The sequence below is a fragment of the Elephas maximus genome, chromosome 2 (assembly GCF_024166365.1).
Source record: "Elephas maximus indicus isolate mEleMax1 chromosome 2, mEleMax1 primary haplotype, whole genome shotgun sequence".
In the NCBI taxonomy this organism is placed as follows: Eukaryota; Metazoa; Chordata; class Mammalia; order Proboscidea; family Elephantidae; genus Elephas; species Elephas maximus.
The window spans coordinates 201,076,259-201,102,072 of NC_064820.1; the positions used below are offsets into that span (position 1 = coordinate 201,076,259).

At 40.7% G+C, this 25,814-nt stretch overlaps 1 protein-coding gene across 1 annotated transcript in view; it reads left to right on the forward strand.

Moving 5' to 3' along the window:
• The first annotated feature begins 860 nt into the window (after positions 1–860).
• ZNF354C (zinc finger protein 354C) overlaps positions 861–25,814 on the forward strand; it is a 40,728-nt gene continuing 15,774 nt past the window's right edge. The window contains exons 1-2 of the mRNA XM_049874522.1: positions 861–1,240; positions 2,280–2,366. Coding sequence (XP_049730479.1) covers positions 2,334–2,366 — 33 coding nt within the window. The 5' untranslated portion in view covers positions 861–1,240; positions 2,280–2,333. The remainder of the gene's footprint in view (positions 1,241–2,279; positions 2,367–25,814) is intronic.

Genomic DNA, 25,814 nt, shown 5'->3' on the forward strand with positions numbered 1-25,814 from the left:
ACTATTTATTTTTCATGTTATCTCACTTCTGTCTCCTCCAGTAGAATTTAAGCTGCATGAATGCAGAGGTTTTTTGCCAGTTTTTGTTACTGGTGTATCTCTAGCATTTAGACCCATGCCTGACACAAGGCATTTGCTGGATGAATGAATGATGGAATCCTATACAGCAGTGAAAATTAATGAACTCTGCATGAATCAAGATGATGAATCTAAAGTGTTAATGTTTAGCAAATAAAAGAAGTCACAGAAGAACATGTATAGGAGATTCTGATGATTTAAAGATCAAAAACCTGCAAGTGTAAACGCTTATTGTTTAGGGACTCATACACACGGGGTAACCATCAAGTTAAGCAAGAGAATGCTTAACCCAATTGCAGAAAATAACTGCGGAGCATTGTGGACGTGGCTTCCAAGATTCTTGTAAAGTTATCTTTTGTAAGCAATGTTGCGTATGTGGGTATTCGTTGTATTAATTTTAAGCTGTAACTATGCATACATTTTCTTTGTGTATAGTACAGTTTTTAACTACTAAAAAAAAAAAGGTCATAACGAATGTTGGGTGCTAAGGCACACTAATCTTCCATAGGCATCTAAATTCGGGTGTAGTTTTTTTCTAAATCATCTTCCCTGTAAACAAAACAAGTCTGCCGGCTGACTTGGGTGCCACTGGCAGCACTTGTGATTCCGGCATGTTGGAGGAAACCGTGTGCCTTATTTGTACGTTAGCCCTAACATCCACTGCGGCCCCTACTCTCACAGTCCTCTTCCCCGTAAAACCCGAAGGCTTGTGAGGGGCCAGGATGTTCATTTTCCAGAAGCCGCCGCGCCGCGCTCTGGGAAACGTAGTCGGCGTGCGGTCCGAGGCATGCCGGGAGTCGTAGTGCTAATTGCGTTCGGGGGTCGGCAAGGACAGCTCGCCGGCTTTCTGCGGGCCCGGTTCGTGGGTGACCCTGGTTCCGCCAGGGCGACCCATCTAGGGCTGCGAAGGTCCCAGCTGTCTCTTCCGGGCTGTGGTCCGAGCCAGAGCCTCTTTGAATGAGGCGGCGTGCGGAGTCTCGGTGGGGAGCGGCGGGGCGTCTGTGACAGGCCCAAGGCAGCGAGGGGATTGGCGCGGACGCCGGGAGACGGCCGCGCGGCCGGTCGGTCAGGAGGCGCGCGGTCGCGTGTTGGCCAGGCCGCTGTCCCCTGTGGGGCCTCACGCGGACGCGGGGCGGGAGCGCTCCTGCCAGGTGATCTGGTGGTAAGTCGATGGCGATACTGTAAGGGTGGCTGGGCCTGGTATGGGCGCCTGAGCCTTTTATGGCTGTTCCCCTCCCCCTTGGATTTCTAAGTGAGACAGACATAATGGAAGCAAACGACAGAAGCCAGTACCTATAGAGAACTTGATTCGTGTCGGGCAGTAGTCTAGCGCCTTCAATGAATTAACTCATTTAATCCTCAAACAACTGATAGGTTGTCTATACGACTATTGTTTCAATTTTACAGAAGAAGAAACTGAGGCACAGAGTGGCCAAGTAATTTGTCGACTTGGATTTGGACTTGGGCCAGGATTCTCTTCTGTTTCTACTATTTACATTTTTGTGGCTTTGGGCAAGTCGCCAAAGCTGCATGGTTCTCAGCCTCACATCTGTAAAATGGGGTAGCAATACTTGTAAGTTGTTTAGATTATAAATAACACATGAAAAGCACTGAAGATTGCTGGTGAAGAAGGTGTGCATCATATAGCGCTACCATTACTTCTACAACAGCTTCCCTCTGGCTGAGAGTGCCCAGCTGGAGATTCAGGCAACATGCTGAGCATACAGAGCTCTCAGGCAGGTGCTGCACCCTGAGGAGCCAACTGCAAACTCCAGCAATCAGCCCAGGCAGCTGTGAACAAAGCCCTTCCCTGACACGTGTCTTGTTGCTCCAGATGCCCTCATACCTGACTCTCTGTAAGGCAGGTGGGCTTCCTGCCCCTCCCAATTGGCGTGTTTGTATGGGGCGGGGCGGGGGGGCTAGTTCTAGCTGTGGATGCTGTAAGAGGTGGAGGCTGTGGATTTGTATTTAGGCATCTGAGCAACAATCTGGCTGGTGTATTTGTGGCAGGGGAAGGGATGGAGATTGGCAAATTGTCTTAGAGCTACATTGGCTTTAGAAGCCCCCTTTTTACTTGGATTGGATTTTTTATGTGGCATGGCTTTGTTGGGACCTGATAGACATTACGGATGGTTGTAACTTGCTCTTCCCAAGCAGTTCCTTGACACCAAAGTTCCTCATAACATCATTTTCCTCTGCAGACTTGCCTTGGCAGCACTCTGCTCTCCCTTGACAGGAAAAATAAGAAGGAAGGAATGGCCATGGACTTGGTGCCTGCACTGGTGACAGTAAGTGAAGCTTGTCTTTTTCATGAATTGCCTTCTGGGTTCAGAGATGGTGGACATGTTTCCATTCTTTGTCCAGGGACTTTTCTATCTGATTTCCCGGTGGAGACTCCAGAACCTCTCAAGTTTTTCCCAGGACCCTGGGCTTATCAACGGGCTGCAAGAAATATGCTTCCTTTGTCCCCACTCTCCCTTCTTGACCAAAAATTAAATCAGCTGTGAACATACCCTTTCTGCCTCAAAAAGTGTGTGGTGATGAGTATGGAGTATTAGACATAGTCTCTCTCTTCACAAAGGTTATAGTCTCATTTGGGACAAAGACATGGGAGGGCCAAAGATGTCTCTCAACAAACATCTATTGAGCACCTGCTACGTACAGGATACTGTGCAAGGCACTGGGGATACAAAGAGGAAAGATGTTATTTCTGTCTTTGAGGAGATCATGGGGCTAGTCTAAGAAAACACAATTAAATGTCCAAGAAGATTCAGGGAAAACATCCTAGAAACAGGGTCATTTAGAGCTGATTTTGAAGGTCAGGGGAAACCCTGGTGGCATAGTGGTTAAGTGCTATGGCTGCTAACCAAAGGGTCGGCAGCTCAAGTCTGCCAGGCGCTCCTTGGAAACTCTATGGGGCAGTTCTACCCTGTCCTATAGGGTAGCTATGAGTCGGAATTGACTCGACGGCACTGGGTTTGGTTTGGTTTGGTTGAAGGTCAGGATTGATTAGTGGTTAGAGAAGACTAAAAGAATCCCCAAAGGAGCCCACCGTGGCTAGGGCTCTGAGGCTGGCACCAGAGAGGACAGGGGGCTGGAGCCTTCCCTGACGTTTTCACTCTTCTTCAGGAATTCCTCTCCCTAGTGTACTTGTAATGTTAAACTGCCTAAATTTTCCTCTTACCTGTCCAACCAATGCCTCCATATCCTTCTCTGATTCTTTTTTTCCCTGCTACTTCATACTGTCCTTCTGGGCCCTATTTTGTCCTTTCCCCTTTGGAGATAACATTTTCATTACCTTTCTAAGAATTTTTCCCAAATCTCTGTCCTTAGGCCTGATCTTTTTCCTGGAGCTCCACTTGGTCATTCCCAAGCCCTTATTAAACATTTCAGTGTGGAAGTCCCATCTTTCCTCCAACACCAGTTGCCTTTCCTGATTTCCTCCCTTCTGTGGATTTACCATCCTGCCATACCCAAAGCCTCTAGAATATAATCTCTGACTCCCTGTATTTCATTGGCTACTTTTCCAGAAAGTAGTGCTAGCTGACTGATTGAAAATAAGGACTCTGAAGTTTGACTGTTGTTGTTTGGTGTTGAGATTGAAAATAAGGACTCTGAAATTTGACTGTTGTTGTTCGGTGTTGTTGAGTCGATCCCAACTCACAGCAACCCCATATGACAGTAGAACTGCACCATAAGGTTTCTATGAGTCAGCTTCTACTCGACAGCAACAGGTTTGATTTATGGGTTTAATCTTTACAGAAGTAGATTGCTAGGTCTACATAGGTTCACATCCAAGCTGTAGATAATGACCTTGAGCAACCTATTTATTTCTCCATGCATAATTTCCTTATTTGTAAGTCGGGCTAATAATATACCTCATAGAATTGGTGTGAACATTAATACTTAAAAACACATTTACACCTTTACTCTGTACCAGGTACTGTGTATTGTTACGTGCAAAATATTTTTTTCACGTATTAATTCATTTAATTCTTATAAGAGTACTCTTCATATCTGCATTTTACATATGAGAACACTGAGGCACAGAAAAGAAAGTAACTTGATCAAAGTCACACAGCTGGCTTTTGAACCAGACTAAGCAGTTTATACTGTTAGCATTATGTTCCAAGAAAGTACTTGTAAAGTGCTGAAAACAGTGCTTGATACATCAGTGTCATAAATGCATTTGTTAGTATCATCATCATTATCATCAGTATTAGGACCTGTCAAAATTTGGGATGATGGTCCTCACTAGAAGGAGCACCTGGTGACACAGTGGTTAAAGCACTCAGCCGCTAACTGAAAGATTGGCAGTTTGAACCCACTAGCCACTCCATGGGAGAAAGGTATGGCAGTCTGCTCTGTGAGGATTTACAACCTTGAAAACCCTGTGGGGCAGCTTTCCTCTGTACTTAGAGTTGCTGTGAGTCGGAATAAACTCAAGAGCAGTGGGTTTGTTTTTTTTGGCTCTCCTCACTAGGCCAGAGTTTACTTTGATTCTTTAATTACAAGGAGATGGACATTTCAGGAAACCGAGAGATAAAGACCAGCCAAACTGCAGTGCAAAGTAATACCCAGCTATTACCTGGGCTTCCCTCTGCCCAAAGGTAGAACTCTTCACTGTCTGAGTTTTTTCCACCACCCCCAACTTGTTTTAGCTAAGGGCAGATGTAGAGGAGTTTGTTTGCAAACCAGAACCAGTTTTTTTTTTTTTTTTTTTTTTGTGGATAGCCAGTTCAATATGTAAGGAGCCCTGGTGGTGCAATGGTTAAGTGCACAGCTGCTAATTGTAAGGGTGGCGGTTTGAACCCACCAGCCTCTCTGTGGGAGAAAAGACCCTGGCAATCTGCTTCTGTAAAGATTATAGCCTTGGAAACCCTATAGGGGAGCTCTACTCTGTCACACTGGGTGACTATTAGTTGGAATTTCCTTGATGGGACACAACAACAGCAACAACAATTCAGTATGTAACCCTTTTGATCAAATGTCCTTGGAACCTGAGGTGACCCTATCACAGCTCTCTTTGGTCTCATTACCCATGTCAGTTCATTGGTAATACCCAACCTCAACATCTTTCCTCATTCAGGGCACTGAGAGACAAATTTCTCTCAGCTGTGCATTGGAAACACTAAACAGCAAGCAAGCATAATTTTTGGAAAAAGGATCTTCACAGATTTTAAACGTATTACTCTGTTTCATTATAATATATAATTCTGGGGAAAAGATACCTGGAACTTGAGGTTGATTGCTTATAGTTTGTTAATCTTTTTCTACAATCAATCAGTACTTGTTTTTGTATTGTCACTTATTTTAAAACTAATCTTTATCTTATAGAACAGTTTCAGGTTTAAAGAAAAGTTGCAGAGATAATACAGAGTTACCACCTACCCTGAACCCAGTTTCTCCTATTATTAACATTGTGTTACATTATTATATTAATATGATACATTAGTTAGAATAATGAACTGATATTGATACATTATTATTAACTACAGTTCATACTTTGTCAAATTTCTTTAGTTTTTACCTAATCCCCTTTTTCTGTTCCGGATCCCATCCCAGGATACCTTATTACTTTTAGTTGGGCTCTTCTTGGCTCTGACGGTTTCTCAGACTTGCCTTGTTTTTGATAATCTTGGTAGTTTTGAGGACTAGTGGTCAGGTATTTTGCAAAATGCTCCTCTAGTGGGATTTGTCTGATGTTTTTCTCATTATTAGACTGAGGTTATGGGTTTTTGGAAGGGAGATCACAGAACTAAAGCATCATTCTCATTATATCAAGGGAACATACTGTCAACGTGACTTGTCACTGTTGGTGTTGACCTTGATCACATGGTTGACCTTTGTCATGTTTTTCTACCATAAACTTACTCTTTTTTTTTTCCTACCTTCCCATAGTGTGTTCTTCGGAAGGAAGTCACTGTATGTATCATGCACTTAAGGAGTGGGAAGTTATGCTTCACCTCCTTGAGGGTGGAGTATCTCATTTGGAAATCTGCACAGAGGACTTATCTCTTTTCCTTCATTTATTTAGTCAATCATTTATTTATATCAGTATGGACTAATAGATATTTATTTTTTACCTTGGGTTATAATTCAGTACTACTTTAATTTGTTGCTCATATTGTTCCAGGTGTGGCCATTGGATACTTTTTCAGTTGGCTCTTTTATCCCTTTGACTTAACCCCATCAATCTGTGTGTGTATGTTAGCACTTCCTTACTTTCTTGTCACTACCAGATGCTCCAGGTTTATCTTGTGTATTTCTTGGCCCCATCCTACAATCAGCCATTTCCTCAAGGAACCCTGGTTTTATATATTGAAGAATGGTATTAGAAAACAATATCCGGGCCCTGGGTTTGCTCATTGAAACTGGGATGTCTTTGCTTTTAGACTCTCTCAGCTGAGAAAGCAAGGTGATATGTGTACACACTAATCTGTGTATGTAAATATATTTATAAATTTTTCTATATGTAACCATCTGTATCTATATGAAGCTACACCTGAGTTCATGCTGCTGTCTCCAACTCTAATCCATTACCTCATGAACCATTCTAGCCTCCTTCTCTTCCTTATCTGTAAACCCCTATTCCGGTAGTGATAAATCTGGCTCTTACCATCTACCATCCATTTATCTACTTAACTGTTCAATTCTGCTATACAGGTATAGTAGTATCTGAATTGCTAACCCATCCCCCTGTAACCTCATGGGGAGCAACTTTATCAACCAGAGTACAGTGCTTTTGTACAGTTCCTTTTGTCTCTGGTCTTAGAGATTCTACTCGTTTTCAAAATGTCTTAAATCAGCACCTTTTTCCTCACCCCCTTCAGTGAGATAGTTTTATATATTTGTAATATAATTTGAATCTTTTGTGACAATCCATGCCTCGATCCCCTGACCTCCTACAAGTGGTGCCTTAAAAATTTTCATACATTAAGGTTCACTCCTTGTGCTTTAAAGCTCTATGGATTTGACAAATGCAGTGTCAAATTATTATACAGAATGATTTCACTACCCTAAAAAATTGTCAGTGTTTCACCTATTCAAGCCCCTTTCTTCCCCCTTCTTTAAACCCTGGCAACTGTTGATTGTTTTACTCTCTGTCTATATCAGTCAGAGGAGCCCTGTTGGTGCACTGGTTAAGGGTTTGGCTGGTAACCAAAAGACTGGTGGCTTGAACCCACCCAGCAGCTGTGTGGGAGAAGGAGCTGGTGAGCTGCTCCCTTTCTAGATTATGACCCTGAAAACCCTGTGGGGCAGTTCTATACTGTCACATGGAATCACTATGAGTCAAAAATTGACTCGATGGCGCCTAACAGCAACGTATATCAATCATACTTCTTTTTAATTGTTTTTAGTGGTTGTCTTGCAATCTGCAATATACATTTACAGCTAATCTAAGTCCATCTTCATATAAAAGTATACTACTTCACAGGTAGTGCAGATACCTTACAGCAGAGTTTTACTAATTCCTCCTACCCATCCCTGATCACATTATTATAATTAATTGCACTCATCCATATGCTATAATTGGAGCCCTGGTGGCGAAGTGGTTAAGAAGAGCTTGGCTGCTAACCAAAAAGTCTGTGGTTCAAATCCAGCAGCCATTCCTTGGAAACCCTGTGGGGCAGTTCTACTCTGTCCTATAGGGTTGCTGTGAATCGCAGTCCACTTAACAGCAGTGGGTTTGGTTTGATTTATATGCTATAATCACCTAATATGTTGTTACCATTATTACTTTAAACAATTGTCTGTTAGATCAAATAAGAATAAGAAAAATCAAAGATTTTATTGTACTTGGATTTATTCCTTTTCCAAGGAGGCCTGGTGACACAGTGGTTAAAGCACTTGGCTGCTAACTGAAAGATCAGCAGTTCGAAAGACCATTGGGTCCACAGGAGAAAAGTCCTGGCGATCTTCTCTGGTAAAGATTATAGCCTAGGAAACCAAACCCTATGGGGCAGTGCTACTCTGTCACATTGGGTCACTATGAGTTGGAATCAACTTGATAGCACATAACAACATTCCCTCTCCAGTGCTCTTCCTTTATGTAGATTCAAGTTTATGACCAATATGATTTTCTTTCTCCCTGAAAAACTTCTTTTAATATTTCTTATAGAGCAGGTCTGCTGGTGAGGAGTTCCATCAGTTTTTGTTTCCCTGAGAAAGTCTTTATCCTTTTTGAAGGGTAATTTCACTGGATATAGAATTCTAGTTGGTGTTTTTATGTTCTTGTTTGTTTGTTTTGGTTTTTAACACTTGAAATATTTCAACTTCACTCTTTTTTTGCATGATTTCTGTTGAGAAAATTTGATGTGATTCTTATCCATGTTCCTCTGTAGGTGAGATGTTTGTTTTGTTTTATTTTCTGGCTCCTTTCAAAATTTTTTCTTCTTTGCTTTTCTGCAGTTTGAAAATGATATGCCTACATGTAGATTTTTGGTATTTATCCTGCTTGCTATTCTCTGAGCTTCCTGGGGCTGTGGTTTGGTGTCTGTTATTAAGTTCGGAAAATTCTCAGCCATTATTCAGATAGTTCTGCTGTGCTCTATCCTCTTCTGCTAATTCAGTTACATAGCAATTTTGAATGATCAAGTAGAGTTGTATTTTTGACATGGAAGGATATGTATGTCAGTAGGAAAATGCAGGCTATAGGATAATACATATAGTATGATCCCAATTTTATTTCTTAGAATATGTATGGAAGCATTTTTTTTTTTAATTATACTTTCAGAGCAAGTTTACAAATCAGATCAGTCTCTCATACAAAAATTTACACACACCTCGCCATACGCTCCTAATTGGTCTCCCTCCAATGAGACAGCACAGCTCTTCCCTCCACTCTCTCTACTCTTGGCCATTCGGGTAGCTTCTGGCCCCCTCTGCCCTCTCATCCCCCCTCCAGACAGGAGATGCCAACATAGTCCCGTGTGTCCACTTGATCCAAGAAGCTCATTCTTCACCAATATCATTTTCCATCCCCTATTCCAGTCCAGTTCCTGTCTGAAGAGTGGAAACACATTTTTAAAAATTATTTTCAACTATTATAAGAACTTGAGAAATAGTTTAAACTGAGAAAACATTCTTTTGTGGTTACGAGAGGGGGGAGGACGGGAGAGGGGTATTCACTAATTAGATAGTAGATAAGAACTACTTCAGGTGAAGGGAAAGACAGCACACAATACAGGGGAGGTCAGCACAATTGGACTAAACCAAAAGCAAAGAAGTTTCCTGAATACACTGAATGCTTCGAAGGCCAGCGTAACAGGGGCAGGGTCTGGGGACCATGGTTTCCGGGGATATCTAAGTCAATTGGCATAATAAAATTTATTAACAAAACATTCTGCATCCCACTTTGAAGAATGGTGTCCGGGGTCTTAAACACTAGCAAGCAGCCATCTAAGATGCATTAATTGGTCTGAGCCCACCTGCATCAAAGGAGAATGAAGAACACCAGGGACACAAGGTGATTACAAGCCCAAGAGATAGAAAGGGCCACATGAACCAGCGACTACATCTCCCTGAGACCAGAAGAACTAGATGGTGCCCGACTACAACCGATGACTGCCCTGACAGGGAACACAACAGAGAACCCCTGAGGGAGCAGGAGAGCAGTGGGATGCAGACCCCAAATTCTCATAAGACCAGACTTAATAGTCTGACTGAGACTGGAAGGACCCTGGTGATCATTGCTCCCAGACCTTCAGTTGGCCCAGGACAGGAATCATTCCTGAAGCCAACTCTTCAGACATGGATTGGACTGGACAGTGGGTTGGAGAGGGATGCTGGTGTTGAATGAGCTTCTTGGATCAGGTGGACACTTGAGACTATGTTGGCACCTCCTGCCTGGAGGGGAGTTGAGAGGGTGGAGGGAGCTGGCGAAAATGACACGAAAAGAGAGAGTGGAGGGAGAGAGCAGGCTGTCTCATTAGGGGGAGAGTAATTGGGAGTGTGTAGCGAGGCGTATATGGGTTTTTGTGTGAGAGACTGACTTTATTTGTAAGCTTTCACTTAAAGCACAATAAAAATTATTTTCAGTAAAGACTGCTATATCAGTCAGGGTTCAGTCAGGAGACAGAAATCATAGCAGTTTTTTAAGCAAATAAAGAATTGTTCAGGTATAAAATAACTGAAAAGGCAAAAAAAGAACACTAAGCTGCCAGCATTAGTAACTGCAGGAAGCAGCTGTTACCCTTAGGACTAAGGAAACAAATGGAAGAGGTTAGAATTATTAAAACTTAGAAGCTTAGGGGAGGGCCCTTACGTAGCTAAAACGCAGACCTCTGAATAGAGGGTATTGCTTGTTGGTGTGGTTATTTGTGAGCTTACAGGAGGGAAGGACCCTGCAGGATTGGGACCCTGACTTCTGAGGAGGGGGTGCCAGCTGTCTAGTGCTGGTATCTGAGCCTGGTTCTGCTAGTGTTGGAAAAACTGCAAACTGGATTCAACTGCTAGCACTGGACTAAACTGCCACTGCCACAGTGAGGAAGCAAGGCTGGGGTGATGCTGGCAGAAACAGGAAATAGGAAGAAGTAAGTTTTTTCTTCCTCCTCCAGCCCTCTGGCCTCCTCTAACTTCCTGTATTGGTAGAGCCTAGTAAGGAGCCAGCTGGCGAAGCAGAAATATAGTTGGCAGAGTCCCAGCCCCAGCATCATAAAGAAGACTATAGAAGGGTAGGTTTAAAGCTGAGAAACAGTAGCTTAATAACTACTACAAGAGCATTTCTAAGCAAGTACAACATATAGAAACAACAAAGGAAAATATTGATAAATTTAACTACAACAAAATTAGAAGCTCTGCCCTTCCGAAGACATCCAGCAAAATTAAAATACATATCACAGACTGGGATAAAATATTTGTAACATATAACAGCTGAAGGAATAATATCAAAGCATAAAGAACTAAAATAAATGAATAAGAAAAAGTTGAATAACCAATAGGAAAATGAGCAAAGAACATGAACTATAATCTATGGAGGAAAAAAATGATCATTAATCACATGGAAAGCTGCTTAACATAATTCATAATTTAAAAAATGCAAATCAAAGCAAGATACCATGTTTTACCTATTAGATTGATGAAGATCCAGAAGGTTGCTAGCAAAAAGCAATTACTAGGCATAGCTATATATTGTATGGAGGGAGTATAAAATGGTTTCACCTCTAATGAAGGGTAATTTGGCAGTATCTGCTGTATTTAGTTATCTAGTACTCCAAACCTTAGTGGCTTGAAGCAACAATTTATCATCTCGCACAGTTTCTCTGGGTCAGGACTGCAGAAAGGGCGGTGGAAACGGCTTATTTCCACTGAATAAAGTCTTCGGTCTCAGCAGGAAGACTTGCAGGTGGGGCCTGGAATCATCTAAGTCTCACTCACGCGTCTGGTGGTTGATGCTAGCCGTCGCCTGAGACCTTAGCTAGAGCTGTTGGATAGAGCACCTACATGCGATCTCTCCATGAGTGTTAGGCCTGCAACATGATGGCTGGGATCCAAAGATGAACACGGAGCGCTAAAGAGTGGAAGTGAGCCAGGTGTAAAGTGTATTGTTTTATTACCTTCCTTGGAAGTCACACAGCATCACCTTCACTGAATTCCATTGGCCATGACACTCAGAAGTCCTTGCACAGATTCAAGGGAAGGCAACCTAGACCTCACTTCTTGGTGGGAGAAGTGTTAATGTCCTAAGAAGAGCATGTGGCATGGGCTGTGTATTGGTGTGGTCATCTCTGGAAAGGAAAATCTGCTACATCTGTCTCAATTAAAAATGCACGTGTACTTTGGCCTGATAGTTTAGTTTCCAGAAATTAATTAATACAGGTGCATGTGTACACAGAGATCTCTGTATGAGAATAGTCATTGTGCACTGTTTGTGATAACAAATAATAGAAACCATCTAAATATCCATCAGTAAGGGAAATAATTGAATAAGCTGTGGTATCTATAACGTGGAATATATCATGCAGCTTTTTAAAAAGAATGAGGTCTGTACATGCAGCTGTAGAAAGAACTCAAGATACAGGAAAGACAAGATTCAGAATTGTTCTCATTAAAAAGGATACATGTATCCATGCATAAAGCATTTCTGGAAGGAATATAGTTGACTCTGCCAACTATATTACTGCTGCACCGGCTGGCTCCTTACTAAGGCCCTACCAATACAGGAAGCTAGAGGACACTGGAGGGCTGGAGGAGCAAGAAAAAACTTACTTCTTCCTATTTCCTGATTCTGCCAGCATCACCCCAGCCTTGCTTCCTCACTGTGGCAGTGGCAGTTTAGTCCAGTGTTAGCAGTTGAATCCAGTTTGCAGTTTTTCCAACACTAGCAGAACTAGGCTCAGATACCAGCGCTACCAGCTAATCTGGGATAGGAGAAAATACTTAACCTATCATTGTACTTTTGTACTTTCTGTATTCTTTAGCATGCACCTGTTTTCCTTTTGTTTAAAAATAAAAGAACATGGGTGTGAATTCAGGAATATATTCTTTTAAAAAAATTTTTTATTGTGCTTTAAGTGAAAGTTTACAAATCAAGTCAGTCTCTCATGTAGAAATTCGTATACACCTTGATATATACTCCTAATGGCTCTCCCCCTAATGAGACAGAGTGCTCCTTCCATCCACTCTCTCTTTTCATGTCCATTCCGCCAGCTTCTGACCCCCTGCACCTTCTCATCTCCCCTACAGATAGGAGATGCCAACATGATCTCAAGTGTCTACTTCATCCAAGAAGTTCATTCTTCACCAGCATCTTTTTCTATCCCATTGTCTAGTCCAATCCCTGTCTGAAGAGTTGGCTTTGGGAATGGCTCCTGTCTTGGGCTAACAGAAGGACTGGGGGCCATGACCACTGGGGTCCTTCTAGTCTCAGTCAGAGCATTAAGTCTGTTCTTATTATGAGAATTTGGGGTCTGCATCCTGTTGCTCTCCTGCTCATTTAGGGGTTCTCTGTTGTGTTCCCTGTCAGGGCAGTCATCGGTTGTAGCTGGGCACCATCTAGTTCTTCTGATCCCAGACTGATGTAGTCTCTGGTTTATGTGGCACTTTCTGTCTCTTGGGCTCATAATTACCTTGTGTCCTTGGTGTTCTTTATTCTCCTTTGCTCCAGGTGGGTTGAGACCAATTGATGCATCTTAGATGGCTGCTCTCTAGCGTTTAAGACCCCAGAAGCCACTCTCCAAAGTGGGATGCAGAATGTTTCTTAATAGATTTTATTATGCCAGTTGACTTAGATGTCCCCCAAAACCATGGTCCCCAAACTACCGCACCTGCTACATTGGCCTTCAAAGCATTCAGTTTATTCAGGAACCTTCTTTGCTTTTCGTTTAGTCCAATTGTGCTGACCTCTCCTGTATTGTGTGTTGTCTTTCCCTTCACCTAAAGTAGTTCTTAACTTCTGTCTAATTAGTGAATATCCCTTTCCCTCCCTCCCTCCCCCCTCTCGTAACCATCAAAGAATATTTTCTTCTCTGTTTAAAATATTTCTTGAGTTCTTATAATAGTGGTCTTATACAATATTTGTCCTTTTGCAACTGACTAATTTCACTCAGCATAATGCCTTCCAGATTCCTCCATGTTATGAAATGTTTCATGGATTCATCATTGTTCTTCATCGATGCGTAGTATTACACTGTGTGAATATACCATAATTTACTTATCCGTTCATCCGTTGGTGGGCACCTTGGTTGCTTCCATCTTCTTGCTATTGTAAACAGTGCTGCAGTGAACATGGGTGTGCATATATCTCTATGTGTAAAGGCTCTTATTTCTCTAGGATATATTCCAAGGAGTGGGATTGCTGGACCATATGGTAGTTCTATTTCTAGCTTTTTAAGGAAGCACCAAATCCATTTCCAAAGTGGTTGTACCATGTTACATTCCCACCAGCAGTGTATAAGTGTTCCAGTCTTTCCACGACCTCTCCAACATTTATTATTTTGTATTCTTTGGATTAATGCCATCCTTGTTAGAGTGAGATGGAATCTCATTGTAATTTTGATTTGCATTTCTCTAATGGCTAATGATCGTGAGCATTTCCTCATGTATCTGTTATCTACCTGAATGTCTTCTTTGGTGAAGTGCCTGTTCATATCTTTTGCCCATTTTTAAACTGGGTTATTTATCTTTTTGTAGTTGAGTTTTTGGAGTATCATGTAGGTTTCAGAGATCAGGTGCTGACTGGAAATGTCATAGCGAAAAATGTTTTCCCAGTCTATAGGTAATCTTTTTACCCTTTTGGTGAAGTCTTTGGATGAGCATAGGTGATGATTTCTAGGAGCTCCCAGTTATCTAGTTTTTCTTCTGGATTGTTAATAATGTTTTGTATACTGTTCATGCCATATATTAGGGCTCCTAACATTGTCCCTGTTTTTTCTTCCATGATCTTTATCATTTTCGGTTTTATATTTAGGTCTTGGATCCATTTTGAGCTCGTTTTTGTGCATGGAGTGAGGTATGGGTCATTTTTTTGCAGATGGGTATCCAGTTATGCCAGCAGCATTTGTTAAAAAGACTGTCTTTTCCCCCATTTAACTGATTTGAGGCCTTTGTCAAATACCAGCTGCACATATGTGGATGGATTTATGTCTGGATTCTCAATTCTGTTCCATTGGTCTATGTATCTGTTGTAAAAGTACCAGGCTGTTTTGACTTCTGTGGTGGTGTAATAGGTTCTAAAATCAGGTAGCGTGAGGCATCCCACTTTGTTCTTCTTTGTCAGTAATGCTTTACTTATCCAGGGCCTCTTTCCTTTCCATATAAAGTTGGTGATTTTTTTCTCCATCTCATTAAAAAATGTGGTTGGAATTTGGATCGCAATTGCATTGTATCTATAGATGGCTTTTGGTAGAATAGACATTTTTATAATGTTAAGCCTTCCTATCCATGAGCAAGGTATGTTTTTCCACTTACATGGTTCTCTTTTGGTTTCTTGCATTAGTGTCTTGTAGTTTTCTGTGTATAGGTCTTTTACATCTCTGGTAAGATTTATTCTTAAGTATTTTATCTTCTTGGGGACTACCGTAAATGGTATTGATTTGGTGATTTCCTCTTCGATGTTCTTTTTGTTGGTGTAGAGGAATCCAGCTGATTTTTGTATGTTTATCTTGTACCCTGATTCTCTGCTGAAATCTTCTGTTAGTTTCAGTAGTTTTCTTGAGGATTCTTTAGGGCTTTCTGTGTATAAGATCATGTCATCTGTAAATAGAGATACTTTTACTTCTTCCTTACCAATCTTGATGCCATTTATTTCTTTACTATCCCAATTGCTCTGGCTAGGACCTCCAGCACAGTGTTGAATAAGAGTGGTGATAAAGGCCATTCTTGTCTGGTTCCTGATCTCAAGGGGAATGCTTTCAGACTCTCTCCATTTAGGATGATGTTGGCTCTTGGCTTTGTATAAATAAATGCCCTTTATTATGTTCAGGAGTTTTCCTTCTATTCCTATTTTGCAGTGAGTTTTTATCATGAGTGGGTGTTGAACTTTGTCTTTTCTGTGTTGATTGATAAAATCATGTGTTTCTTGTCTTTTGTTTTATTTTTATGATGGATTGCATTAATTGTTTTTCTAATGTTTAACCATCCCTGCATAAAAAATACCTGGTATGAATCCCACTTGGTCATGGTGAATTATTTTTTTCATAAGTTGTTGAATTCTATTGGCTAGAATTTTGTTGAGGATTTTTGCATCTAAGTTCATGAGGGATATAGGTCTGTAATTTTCTTTTTTTGTGGTGTCTTTACCTGGTTTTGGTATTAGGGATATGCTGGCTTCATAGAATGAGTTTGGGAGTATTCTGTCGTTTTCTATGCTGTGAAATACCTTTAGTATTAGTGGTGTTAACTCTTTCTGAAGTTTGGTAGAACTCTGCAGTGAAGTGGTCTAGGCCAGGCCTTTTTTTGTTGTTGAGAGTTTTTTGATTACCTTTTCAATCTCTTCTTTTGTTATGGTTCTATTTAGTTGTTCTACCTCTGTTTGTGTTAGTTTAGGTAGGTAGGTAGTGTGTTTCTAGGAATTCATCCATTTCTTCTAGGTTTTCAAATTTGTTAGAGTACAGTTTTTTATAGTAATCTGATATGATTCTTTTAATTTCATTTGGGTCTGTTACAGTATCACTCATCTCATTTCTTATTTGGGTTATTTGCTTCCTCTTCTGTCTTTCTTTTTTCAGTTTGGCCAATGGTTTATCAATTTTATTAATTTTTTCAAAGAACCAGCTTTTGGTCTTGTTAATTCTTTCAATTGTTTTTCTGTTTTCTATTTCATTTAATTCTGCTCTAATTTTTATTATTTATTTTCTTCTGGTGCCTGAGGGTTTCTTTTGTTGCTCTCTCTCTATTTGTTCAAGTTGTAGGGGTAATTTTTTGATTTTGGCCCTTTCTTCTTTTTGGATGTGTGCATTTATTGCTATAAATTGACCTCTGAGCGCTGCTTTCGCTGTGTCTTAAAGGTTCTGATAGGAAGTGTTTTCATTCTCATTGGATTCTATGAATTTCTTTATTCTGTGCTTAATTTTCTTCTATAATCCAGTCTTTTTTGAGCAGAGTATTGTTCAGTTTCCAAGTGCTTGATTTCTTTTCCCTGCTTTTCCTGTTACTGATTTCTACTTTTATGGCCTCATGGTCAGAGAGGATGGTTTCTAATATTTGAATGTTTTGGATTCTGCTAAGGCTTGCTTTATGACCTAATATGTGGTCTATTCTAGAGAATGTACCATGTGCACTAGAAAAGGAAGTATACTTGGCTTCCATGTCTTTATTGAGCTTCTTTCTGTATGTCCTATCCTTAACCGAAAGTCGTGTGTTGAAGTCTTCTACTATTATTGTGGAGCTGTGTATCTCACTTTTCAATGCTGTTAATGTTTGTTTTATGTATCTTGCAGCCTTGTCATTAGATGCAGAATTATTTAATATGGTTATATCCTCCTGGTATGTTTTTCCTTTAATCATTATATAGTGTCCTTCCTTATCCTTTGTGATGGATTTAACTTTAAAGTCTACCTTGTCAAAAATTAATATTGCCACTCCTGCTCTTTTTTGATTGTTTGCTTGATATATTTTTTTCCATCCTTTGAATTTTAGTTTGTGTCTCTAAGGTGTGTTTCTTGTAGGCAGCTTACATACGGATTGTGTTTTTTAATCCGTTCTGCCACTGTCTCTTTACTGGTGCATTTAGTCCAATTATATTCAGTGTAATTATAGGTAGGTATGAGTTTTGTGCTGTCATTTTGATGTCTTTTTTTGTGTATTGTTGACAGTTTCTTTTTCCCACTTAATTTTTTGTGCTGAGTAGTTTATCTTTATATATTGCCTTTTCCTCATATTCGTTGTTGTTACTTTTGTTTCTGTTGAGTCTCTATTGTTTTCTTGTATTTTATTTTGATTTGTAGGATAGTTAGTCTCCTTTGTGGTTACCTTAATATTCACCCCTATTTTTCTAAATTTAAATATATCTTTTATTTCTTTATATCACCTTGTCTTCCTCTCCATATACAAGATTTATGACTACATTTCTTAGTCCCTCTTTTTTGCTTCAATGTTGTCTTCTTTTACATAATAACATTGCTGTTACCCTCTTGAGTAATTTTTTTTTTTATCTTGATTTATTTCTGTGATTTCCCTGTCTGGGTTGACATCTGATTGCCCTGTCCCTTGTTCTAGTCTTGGGTTGATACCTGATATTATTGATTTTCTAGCCAAAAAACTCCCTTTAGTATTTCTTGTAGTTTTGATTTGGTTTTTATGAATTCGCTAAACTTCTGTTTTTCTGGAAATGTCCTAATTTCACCTTCATATTTGATAGTCAGTTTTGCTGGATATATGATTCTTGGCTGGCAATTTTTTTTCTTCAGTTCTTTATGTAAGTCATCCCATTGCCTTCTTGCCTATGGTTTCTGCTGAGCAGTCTGAGCTTATTCTTATTGACTCTGACTTGTAGGTGACTTTTCGTTTATCCCTAGCAGCTCTTAAAATTCTCTCTTTATCTTTGGTTTTGGCACGCTTGATTGCAATATGTCTTGGTGACTTTCTTTAAAAATCTACTGTATGTGGAGCTCGATGAGCATCTTGGATAGATGTCTTCTCATCTTTCATGATAAATCAGGGAAGTTTTCAGCCAATAAATCTTCAACAATTCTCTCTGTATTTTCTGTCATCTCTCCCTGTTCTGGTACTCCAGTCACTCGTAGGTTATTTCTCTTGATAGAGTCCCATGTGATTCTTAAGGTTTCTTCATTTTTTTTTAATTCTTTTATCTGATTTTTCTTCGAATATATTGGTGCCAAGTGCTTTATCTTCAAGTTCACCGATTCAGCCTTTCACTTGCTCAGTTCTACTCCTTTTTATTGAGTTGTCTAATTCTGTAATTTTATTGTTAATCTTCTGAATTTCTGATTGCAGTCTGTCTGTGGATTTTTCCACCTTATTAAATTTTTCATTATGTTCCTGAGTAACCTTTTTAATTTCTTCAGCTGCTTTATCTCTGTTTTTCTTGGCTTGTTCTGCGTATTGCCTAATTTCCTTCCTGATGTCTTCAGGGGTTCTATATATTAATCTCTTGTATTCTGCATGCAGTAATTCCAGGAAGGCACTTTCTTCTAGAAGATCCCTTGAGTCTTCATTTTAAGAGCTTGTTGAGGCGATCATGCTCTGTTTCTTTATGTGACTTGATTTTGACTGTTGTCTCCAAGGCGTCTATAAGTTATTGTATTAGTTTATATTATGTTTGCTTACTGGATCATAGTTTCTTGCTGTGTTTTGTTTTGATATGCCCAGATGGGTTGCTTGAGTGAGCTAGCTTGATTATTTTCAGCTTCGGAGCTTTGACGTCCTTTCACCAGATGGCTAGAGCTGTTTTCAGGTATATCATTCTAGGTGTCCATTCGCTTTTCTTGTATGAATTCAGCTCAGGTGTCTAGGTAGCTCATCATCAAATGTGTGGTACAGGCTCTGTCCTACAGTCTTAGAAGGGCAGGGGTGATTGGTGTAGGTATGGTATCTGGTTGCAGCAGGGGTCATGCTCTGAACAAGGTAGAGGTCTGAGAATCACCCTCCAGTAGTCAGTGAGGAAAGCCTGTCCCTGTTCCTTAGAGTGTACAGGTGGGTGGGCTCTGCAGACGGACCATGGGCACCCAGTGTTTTGGGTTGTAAGGAGTGGGAGGTACCAGTTATCCTCGTCCCCTGTCACAGGTAGCTGGGTGACCTGAGTGGAGCCACCAGTCCCTAGGCCTCTGATGTGGGTAGGTGAGGACCCGTTTAATAGGCAAAGCGGTGTCAAACATCAAACACCTACTTCTCCACCACACAGCTGAAACAGTTGTAGTCTCCCAACAAGGGCCTAGTCTCCTGAAATAGGCCAACTCATGTCCATGCAGGGGGAAAGGTACTCAAAGTCCACAGACCATTTTTGCCTGATCAGGAGCCACTTCTGTCCTCAGCTCGCCTGGTTACTGGAACTGGCAAATTATCTTTTCCCCCAGTTGCAGATTTATTCCTTCTCCAAGGCTGAGAGGATGGCTCTAGATGCTCAACAGGTTCTATCTCAGGCCCAGGGAAATCAACAGCTGCTGAAGCTGGCTTGGGGGCAGGGGGTGGGCTAAAATATTTGCAAGTAGTTTTTGCCGAGTGCACAGTTCTTCTCTGATTCTGGAGGTTTGAGTAGCCTGTGTGACTGGCAGTTTCTACCTGAGGAAAGTGCATCTGAAGGCTAATATCAGCCTGCTGCAGCCCCTCCCGGGAATGGTACCTGAGGGCTCCCGGTGATTCAGTTCCGGTAACTTCTCTCTGCTTCTGAACCATCTCTTCCTCCCCCTGCTGCTCAGTCCATTTTCTGACTTTGACTTTGCTGTTCAGGACTCCTAGCTTGTCATAAATATGTTCATTTCACTTGTTTTTTTGGGTCTTTGTTGTAAGAGGGCTTGCTGGAAGCATCTGTCTATTCTGCCATCTTGGCCCCGCCTCTGGAATATATTCTTAAAACATAATCGAAAGTTATCTCTGAGAAATTAGATTCAGTATCATTTACCTTTTTTCTTTTTGTTTCTAGTTTTTTTTCCTCTAATTTTTCTGAAGTGAGTATGTATAATTTGTATTCTTTTTAAAAAGTCAATGAAGATGAAAATGAAAAAGGATGTCAGTTTGCAGGAATTGTTCTAAGGCCAAGGGAGGTGGAACTGGAAAGATAGATTATGCACTTGTCATGAGGGAGTATTCTGCTGATAGCAAGAAGAAGTTATGTCAGGGAGGCGGGGCCAAGATGGCGGACTAGGTGGACACTACCGCGGATCCCTCTTGCAACAAAGACTCGGAAAAACAAGTGAATCGATCACATACATAACAATCTACGAACTCTGAACAACAAACACAGACTTAGAGACGGAAAACGAACAAATACGGGCAGACAGCGACCGTTTTCAGAACTAGGAGCCAGCGTACCAGGCAGGTGACCTTCGGAGCCCGATCTGGGGCAGAGCCCGGGGGGCAGACGGCACAGACAAGGGGCCCTGCCCTACCCCCCTGAACCCATCCCGGGAGGGAGTCTAGCTGGTTGGCGCAGGTGGCGTAGCGGCGCAGCCGGAGGGAGAAGCACCCAGGAGGCAGTGACTGATCTTGGAGCGGGGAGAGCAGCGTCCCAGCCGGGGAGCCGTCCCGCTGGGAGTTTGGCGGGAAGCGGGCGTGGCGCGAGCGGGGGGATCAGCCATATTTCCCTAAAGCGACCCCGGGGCGGGGCCCACACGTTCTTGCGGGTGACGCCCACCCAGTTCGCGCGAGTGGTGCGGCACACCGGAGGGAGAAGTCCCCGGGAGGAAGTGACTGGTCTCGGAGTGGGGAAAGCAGCGTCCCAGCCAGGGACCCGTCCCACTGGGATTTGGGTGCGCGCGGGCGGGGCGTGAGCACGGGGTCCAATTATATTCCCCTGAATAGACCCCGGGGGCGGGCCTACCTGTTTGTGCGGGAGACGCCCACCCAGTTCGCTAGAGCGGTGCGGCGCACCGGAGGGAGAAGTCCCCGGGAGGAACTGACTGGTCTCGGAGCGGGGAGAGTAGCGTCCCAGCTGGGGAGCCGTCCCGCCGGGATTTTGGCGGACGGGGGCAGAGCGTGAACGCGGGGATCAGCTCTATATTCTGTGGTGCTACACTCCTAGCTCTCTGATCCCTCCCCCACCCTCCCCAGGCGGCTCCATTGACATCCGAATACCCTGAGCCAGAGGGAGCATTCAGATAGGGATCTGACTGCATTTTTTTATAGCTGATTACCTGGAAAATCTAGTTTCCCAGTGATGGCTCGGAGACAGCAGTCCATATCAAACCACATAAAGAAACAGACCATGACAGCTTCTCCAACCCCCCAAACAAAAGAATCAAAATCTTTCCCAAATGAAGATACAATCCTGGAATTATCAGATACAGAATATAAGAAACTAATTTACAGAATGCTTAAAGATATCACAAATGAAATTAGGATAACTGCAGAAAAAGCCAAGGAACACACTGATAAAACTGTTGAAGAACTCAAAAAGATTATTCAAGAACATAGTGGAAAAATTAATAAGTTGCAAGAATCCATAGAGAGACAGCATGTAGAAATCCAAAAGATTAACAATAAAATTACAGAATTAGACAACGCAATAGAAAGTCAGAGGAGCAGACTCGAGCAATTAGAATGTAGACTGGGACTTCTGGAGGACCAGGGAATCAACACCAACATAGCTGAAAAAAAATCAGATAAAAGAATTAAAAAAAATGAAGAAACCCTAAGAATCATGTGGGACTCTATCAAGAAGGATAACTTGCGAGTGATTGGAGTCCCAGAACAGGGAGGGGGGACAGAAAACACAGAGAAAATAGTTGAAGAACTCCTGACACAAAACTTCCCTGACATCATGAAAGACGAAAGGATATCTATCCAAGATGCTCATCGAACCCCATTTAAGATTGATCCAAAAAGAAAAACACCAAGACATATTATCATCAAACTTGCCAAAACCAAAGACAAACAGAAAATTTTAAAAGCAGCCAGGGAGAAAAGAAAGGTTTCCTTCAAGGGAGAATCAATAAGAATAAGTTCAGACTACTCAGCAGAAACCATGCAGGCAAGAAGGGAATGGGACGACGTATATAGAGTACTGAAGGAGAAAAACTGCCAACCAAGGATCATATATCCAGCAAAACTCTCTCTGAAATATGAAGGAGAAATTAAGATATTTACAGATAAACACAAGTTTAGAGAATTTGCAAAAACTAAACCAAGACTGCAAGAAATGCTAAAGGAGATTGTTTGGCTTGATGACCAATAATATCAGGTACCAGCACAATACAAGGTCACAAAACAATGTCCTGATATCAATGCAACTCAAATAGGGAAAGCACAAAAACAAACAAATTAAGATTAATTCTAAAAAATAAATAAATAAACAAAATAATACACATAACAGGAAATCATGGAAATCAATAGATAAACAATCACAATAATCAAAAAGAGGGACTAAATATAGGAGGCATTGAACTGCCAGATGGAGAGTGATCAAGGCGATATAGAACGATACAAGTTAGGTTTTTACTTAGAAAAATAGGGGTAAATAATAAGGTAACCACAAAAAGGAATATCAATTCCATAACTCAAGAAAAAAGCCAAGAAAAACGTAACGACTCAACAAACATAAAGTTAACCATTATGAAAATGAGTATCTCACAAGCTACTAAGAAAAACGTCTCAGCACAAAAAAGCATGTGGAAAAATGAAATGGCCAACAACACACATGAAAAGTCATCAAAATGACAGCACTAAAAACTTATTTATCTATAATTACGCTGAATGTAAATGGACTAAATGCACCAATAAAGAGACAGAGAGTCACGGACTGGATAAAGAAACACGATCCATCTATATGCTGCCTACAAGAGACACACCTTAGACTTAGAGACACAAACAAACTAAAACTCAAAGGATGGAAAAAAATATATTAAGCAAATAATAAGCAAAAAAGAAGAGGAGTAGCAATACTAATTTCTGACAAAATAGACTTTAGACTTAAATCCGCCACAAAGGATAAAGAAGGACACTATATAATGATAAAAGGGACAATTGATCAGGAAGACATAACCATATTAAATATTTACGCACCCAATGACAGGGCTGCAAGATACATAGATCAAATTTTAACAGAATTGAAAAGTGAGATAGACACCTCCACATTTATAGTAGGAGACTTCAACACACCACTTTCGGAGAAGGACAGGACATCCAGTAAGAAGCTCAATAGAGACACGGAAGACCTACTTACAACAATCAACCAACTTGACCTCATTGACTTATACAGAACTCTCCACCCAACTGCTGCAAAATATACTTTCTTGTGCACATGGAACATTTTCTAGAATAGACCACATATTAGGTCATAAAACAAATCTTTACAGAGTCCAAAACATCGAAATATTACAAAGCATCTTCTCAGACCACAAGGCAATGAAACTAGAAATCAATAACAGAAAAACTAGGGAAAAGAAATCAAATACTTGGAAAATGAACAATACCCTCCTGAAAAAAGACTGGGTTATAGAAGACATCAAGGAGGGAATAAGGAAATTCTTAGAAAGCAACGAGAATGAAAATACTTCCTATCAAAACCTCTGGGACACAGCAAAAGCAGTGCTCAGAGGCCAATTTATATCGATAAATGCACACATACAAAAAGAAGAAAGAGCCAAAATCAGAGAACTGTCCCGACAACTTGAACAAATAGAAAGTGAGCAACAAAAGAACCTATCAGGCACCAGAAGAAAACAAATAATAAAAATTAGAGCTGAACTAAATGAATTAGAGAACAGAAAAACAATTGAAAGAATTAACAAAGCCAAAAGCTGGTTCTTTGAAAAAATTAACAAAATTGATAAACCATTGGCTAGACTGACTAAAGAAAAACAGGAAAGGAAACAAATAACCCAAATAAGAAACAAGAAGGACCACATCACAACAGAGCCAAATGAAATTAAAAGAATCATTTCAGATTACTACGAAAAATTGTACTCTAACAAATTTGAAAACCTAGAAGAAATGGATAAATTCTTGGAAAAATACTACCTACCTAAACTAACACATTCAGAAGTAGAACAACTAAAGAGACCCATAACAAAAAAAGAGATTGAAAACGGTAATCAAAAAACTTCCAACAAAAAAAAGTCCTGGCCCAGACGGCTACACTGCAGAGTTCTACCAAACCTTCAGAGAAGACTTAACACCATTACTACTGAAGGTATTTCAAAGCATAGAAAAAGACGGAATACTACCCAACTCATTCTATGAAGCTACCATCTCCCTGATACCAAAACCAGGTAAAGACATTACAAAATAAGAAAATTTTAGACCTATATCCCTCATGAACATTGATGCAAAAATCCTCAACAAAATTCTAGCCAATAGAATCCAACAACACATCAAAAAAATAATTCACCCTGATCAAGTGGGATTTATACCAGGTATGCAAGGCTGGTTTAATATCTGAAAAACCATTAATGTAATCCATCACATAAATAAAACAAAAGATAAAAACCACATGATCTTATCAATAGATGCAGAAAAGGCATTTGACAAAGTCTAACACCCATTTATGATAAAAACTCTTACCAAAATAGGAATTGAAGGAAAATTCCTCAACATAATAAAGGGCATCTATGCAAAGCCAACAGCCAATATCACTCTAAATGGAGAGAACCTGAAAGCATTTCCCTTGAGAACGGGAACCAGACAAGGATGCCCTTTATCACCGCTCTTATTCAACATCGTACTTGAAGTCCTAGCCAGGGCAATTAGGCTAGACAAAGAAATAAAGGGTATCCAGATTGGCAAGGAGGAAGTAAAGCTATCACTATTTGCAGATGACACGATCGTATACATGGAAAACCCTAAGTAATCCTCCAGAAAACTACTGAAACTAATAGAAGAGTTTGGCAGAGTCTCAGGTTATAAAATAAACATACAAAAATCACTTGGATTCCTCTACATCAACAAAAAGAACACCGAAGAGGAAATAACCAAATCAATACCATTCACAGTAGCCCCCAAGAAGATAAAATACTTAGGAATAAATCTTACCAAGGATGTAAAAGACCTATACAAAGAAAACTATAAAACTCTGCTACAAGAAATGCAAAAGGACATACTTAAGTGGAAAAACATACCCTGCTCATGGATAGGAAGACTTAACATAGTAAAAATGTCTATTCTACCAAAAGCCATCTATACATATAACGCACTTCCAATCCAAATACCAATGTCATATTTTAAGGGGATAGAGAAACAAATCACCAATTTCATGTGGAAGGGAAAGAACCCCCGGATAAGCAAAGCATTACTGAAAAAGAAGAAGAAAGTGGGAGGCCTCACTCTACCTGATTTCAGAACCTATTATACAGCTACAGTAGTCAAAACAGCCTGGTACTGGTACAACAACAGGCACATAGACCAATGGAACAGAATTGAGAACCCAGATATAAATCCATCCACGTATGAGCAGCTGATATTTGACAAAGGACCAGTGTCAGCCAATTGGGGAAATGATAGTCTTTTTAACAAATGGTGCTGGCATAACTGGATATCCATTTGCAAAAGAATGACCCATACCTCACACCATGCACAAAAACTAACTCCAAGTGGATCAAAGACCTAAACATAAAGACTAAAATGATAAAGATGATGGAAGAAAAAATAGGGACAACCCTAGGAGCCCTAATACAGGGCATAAA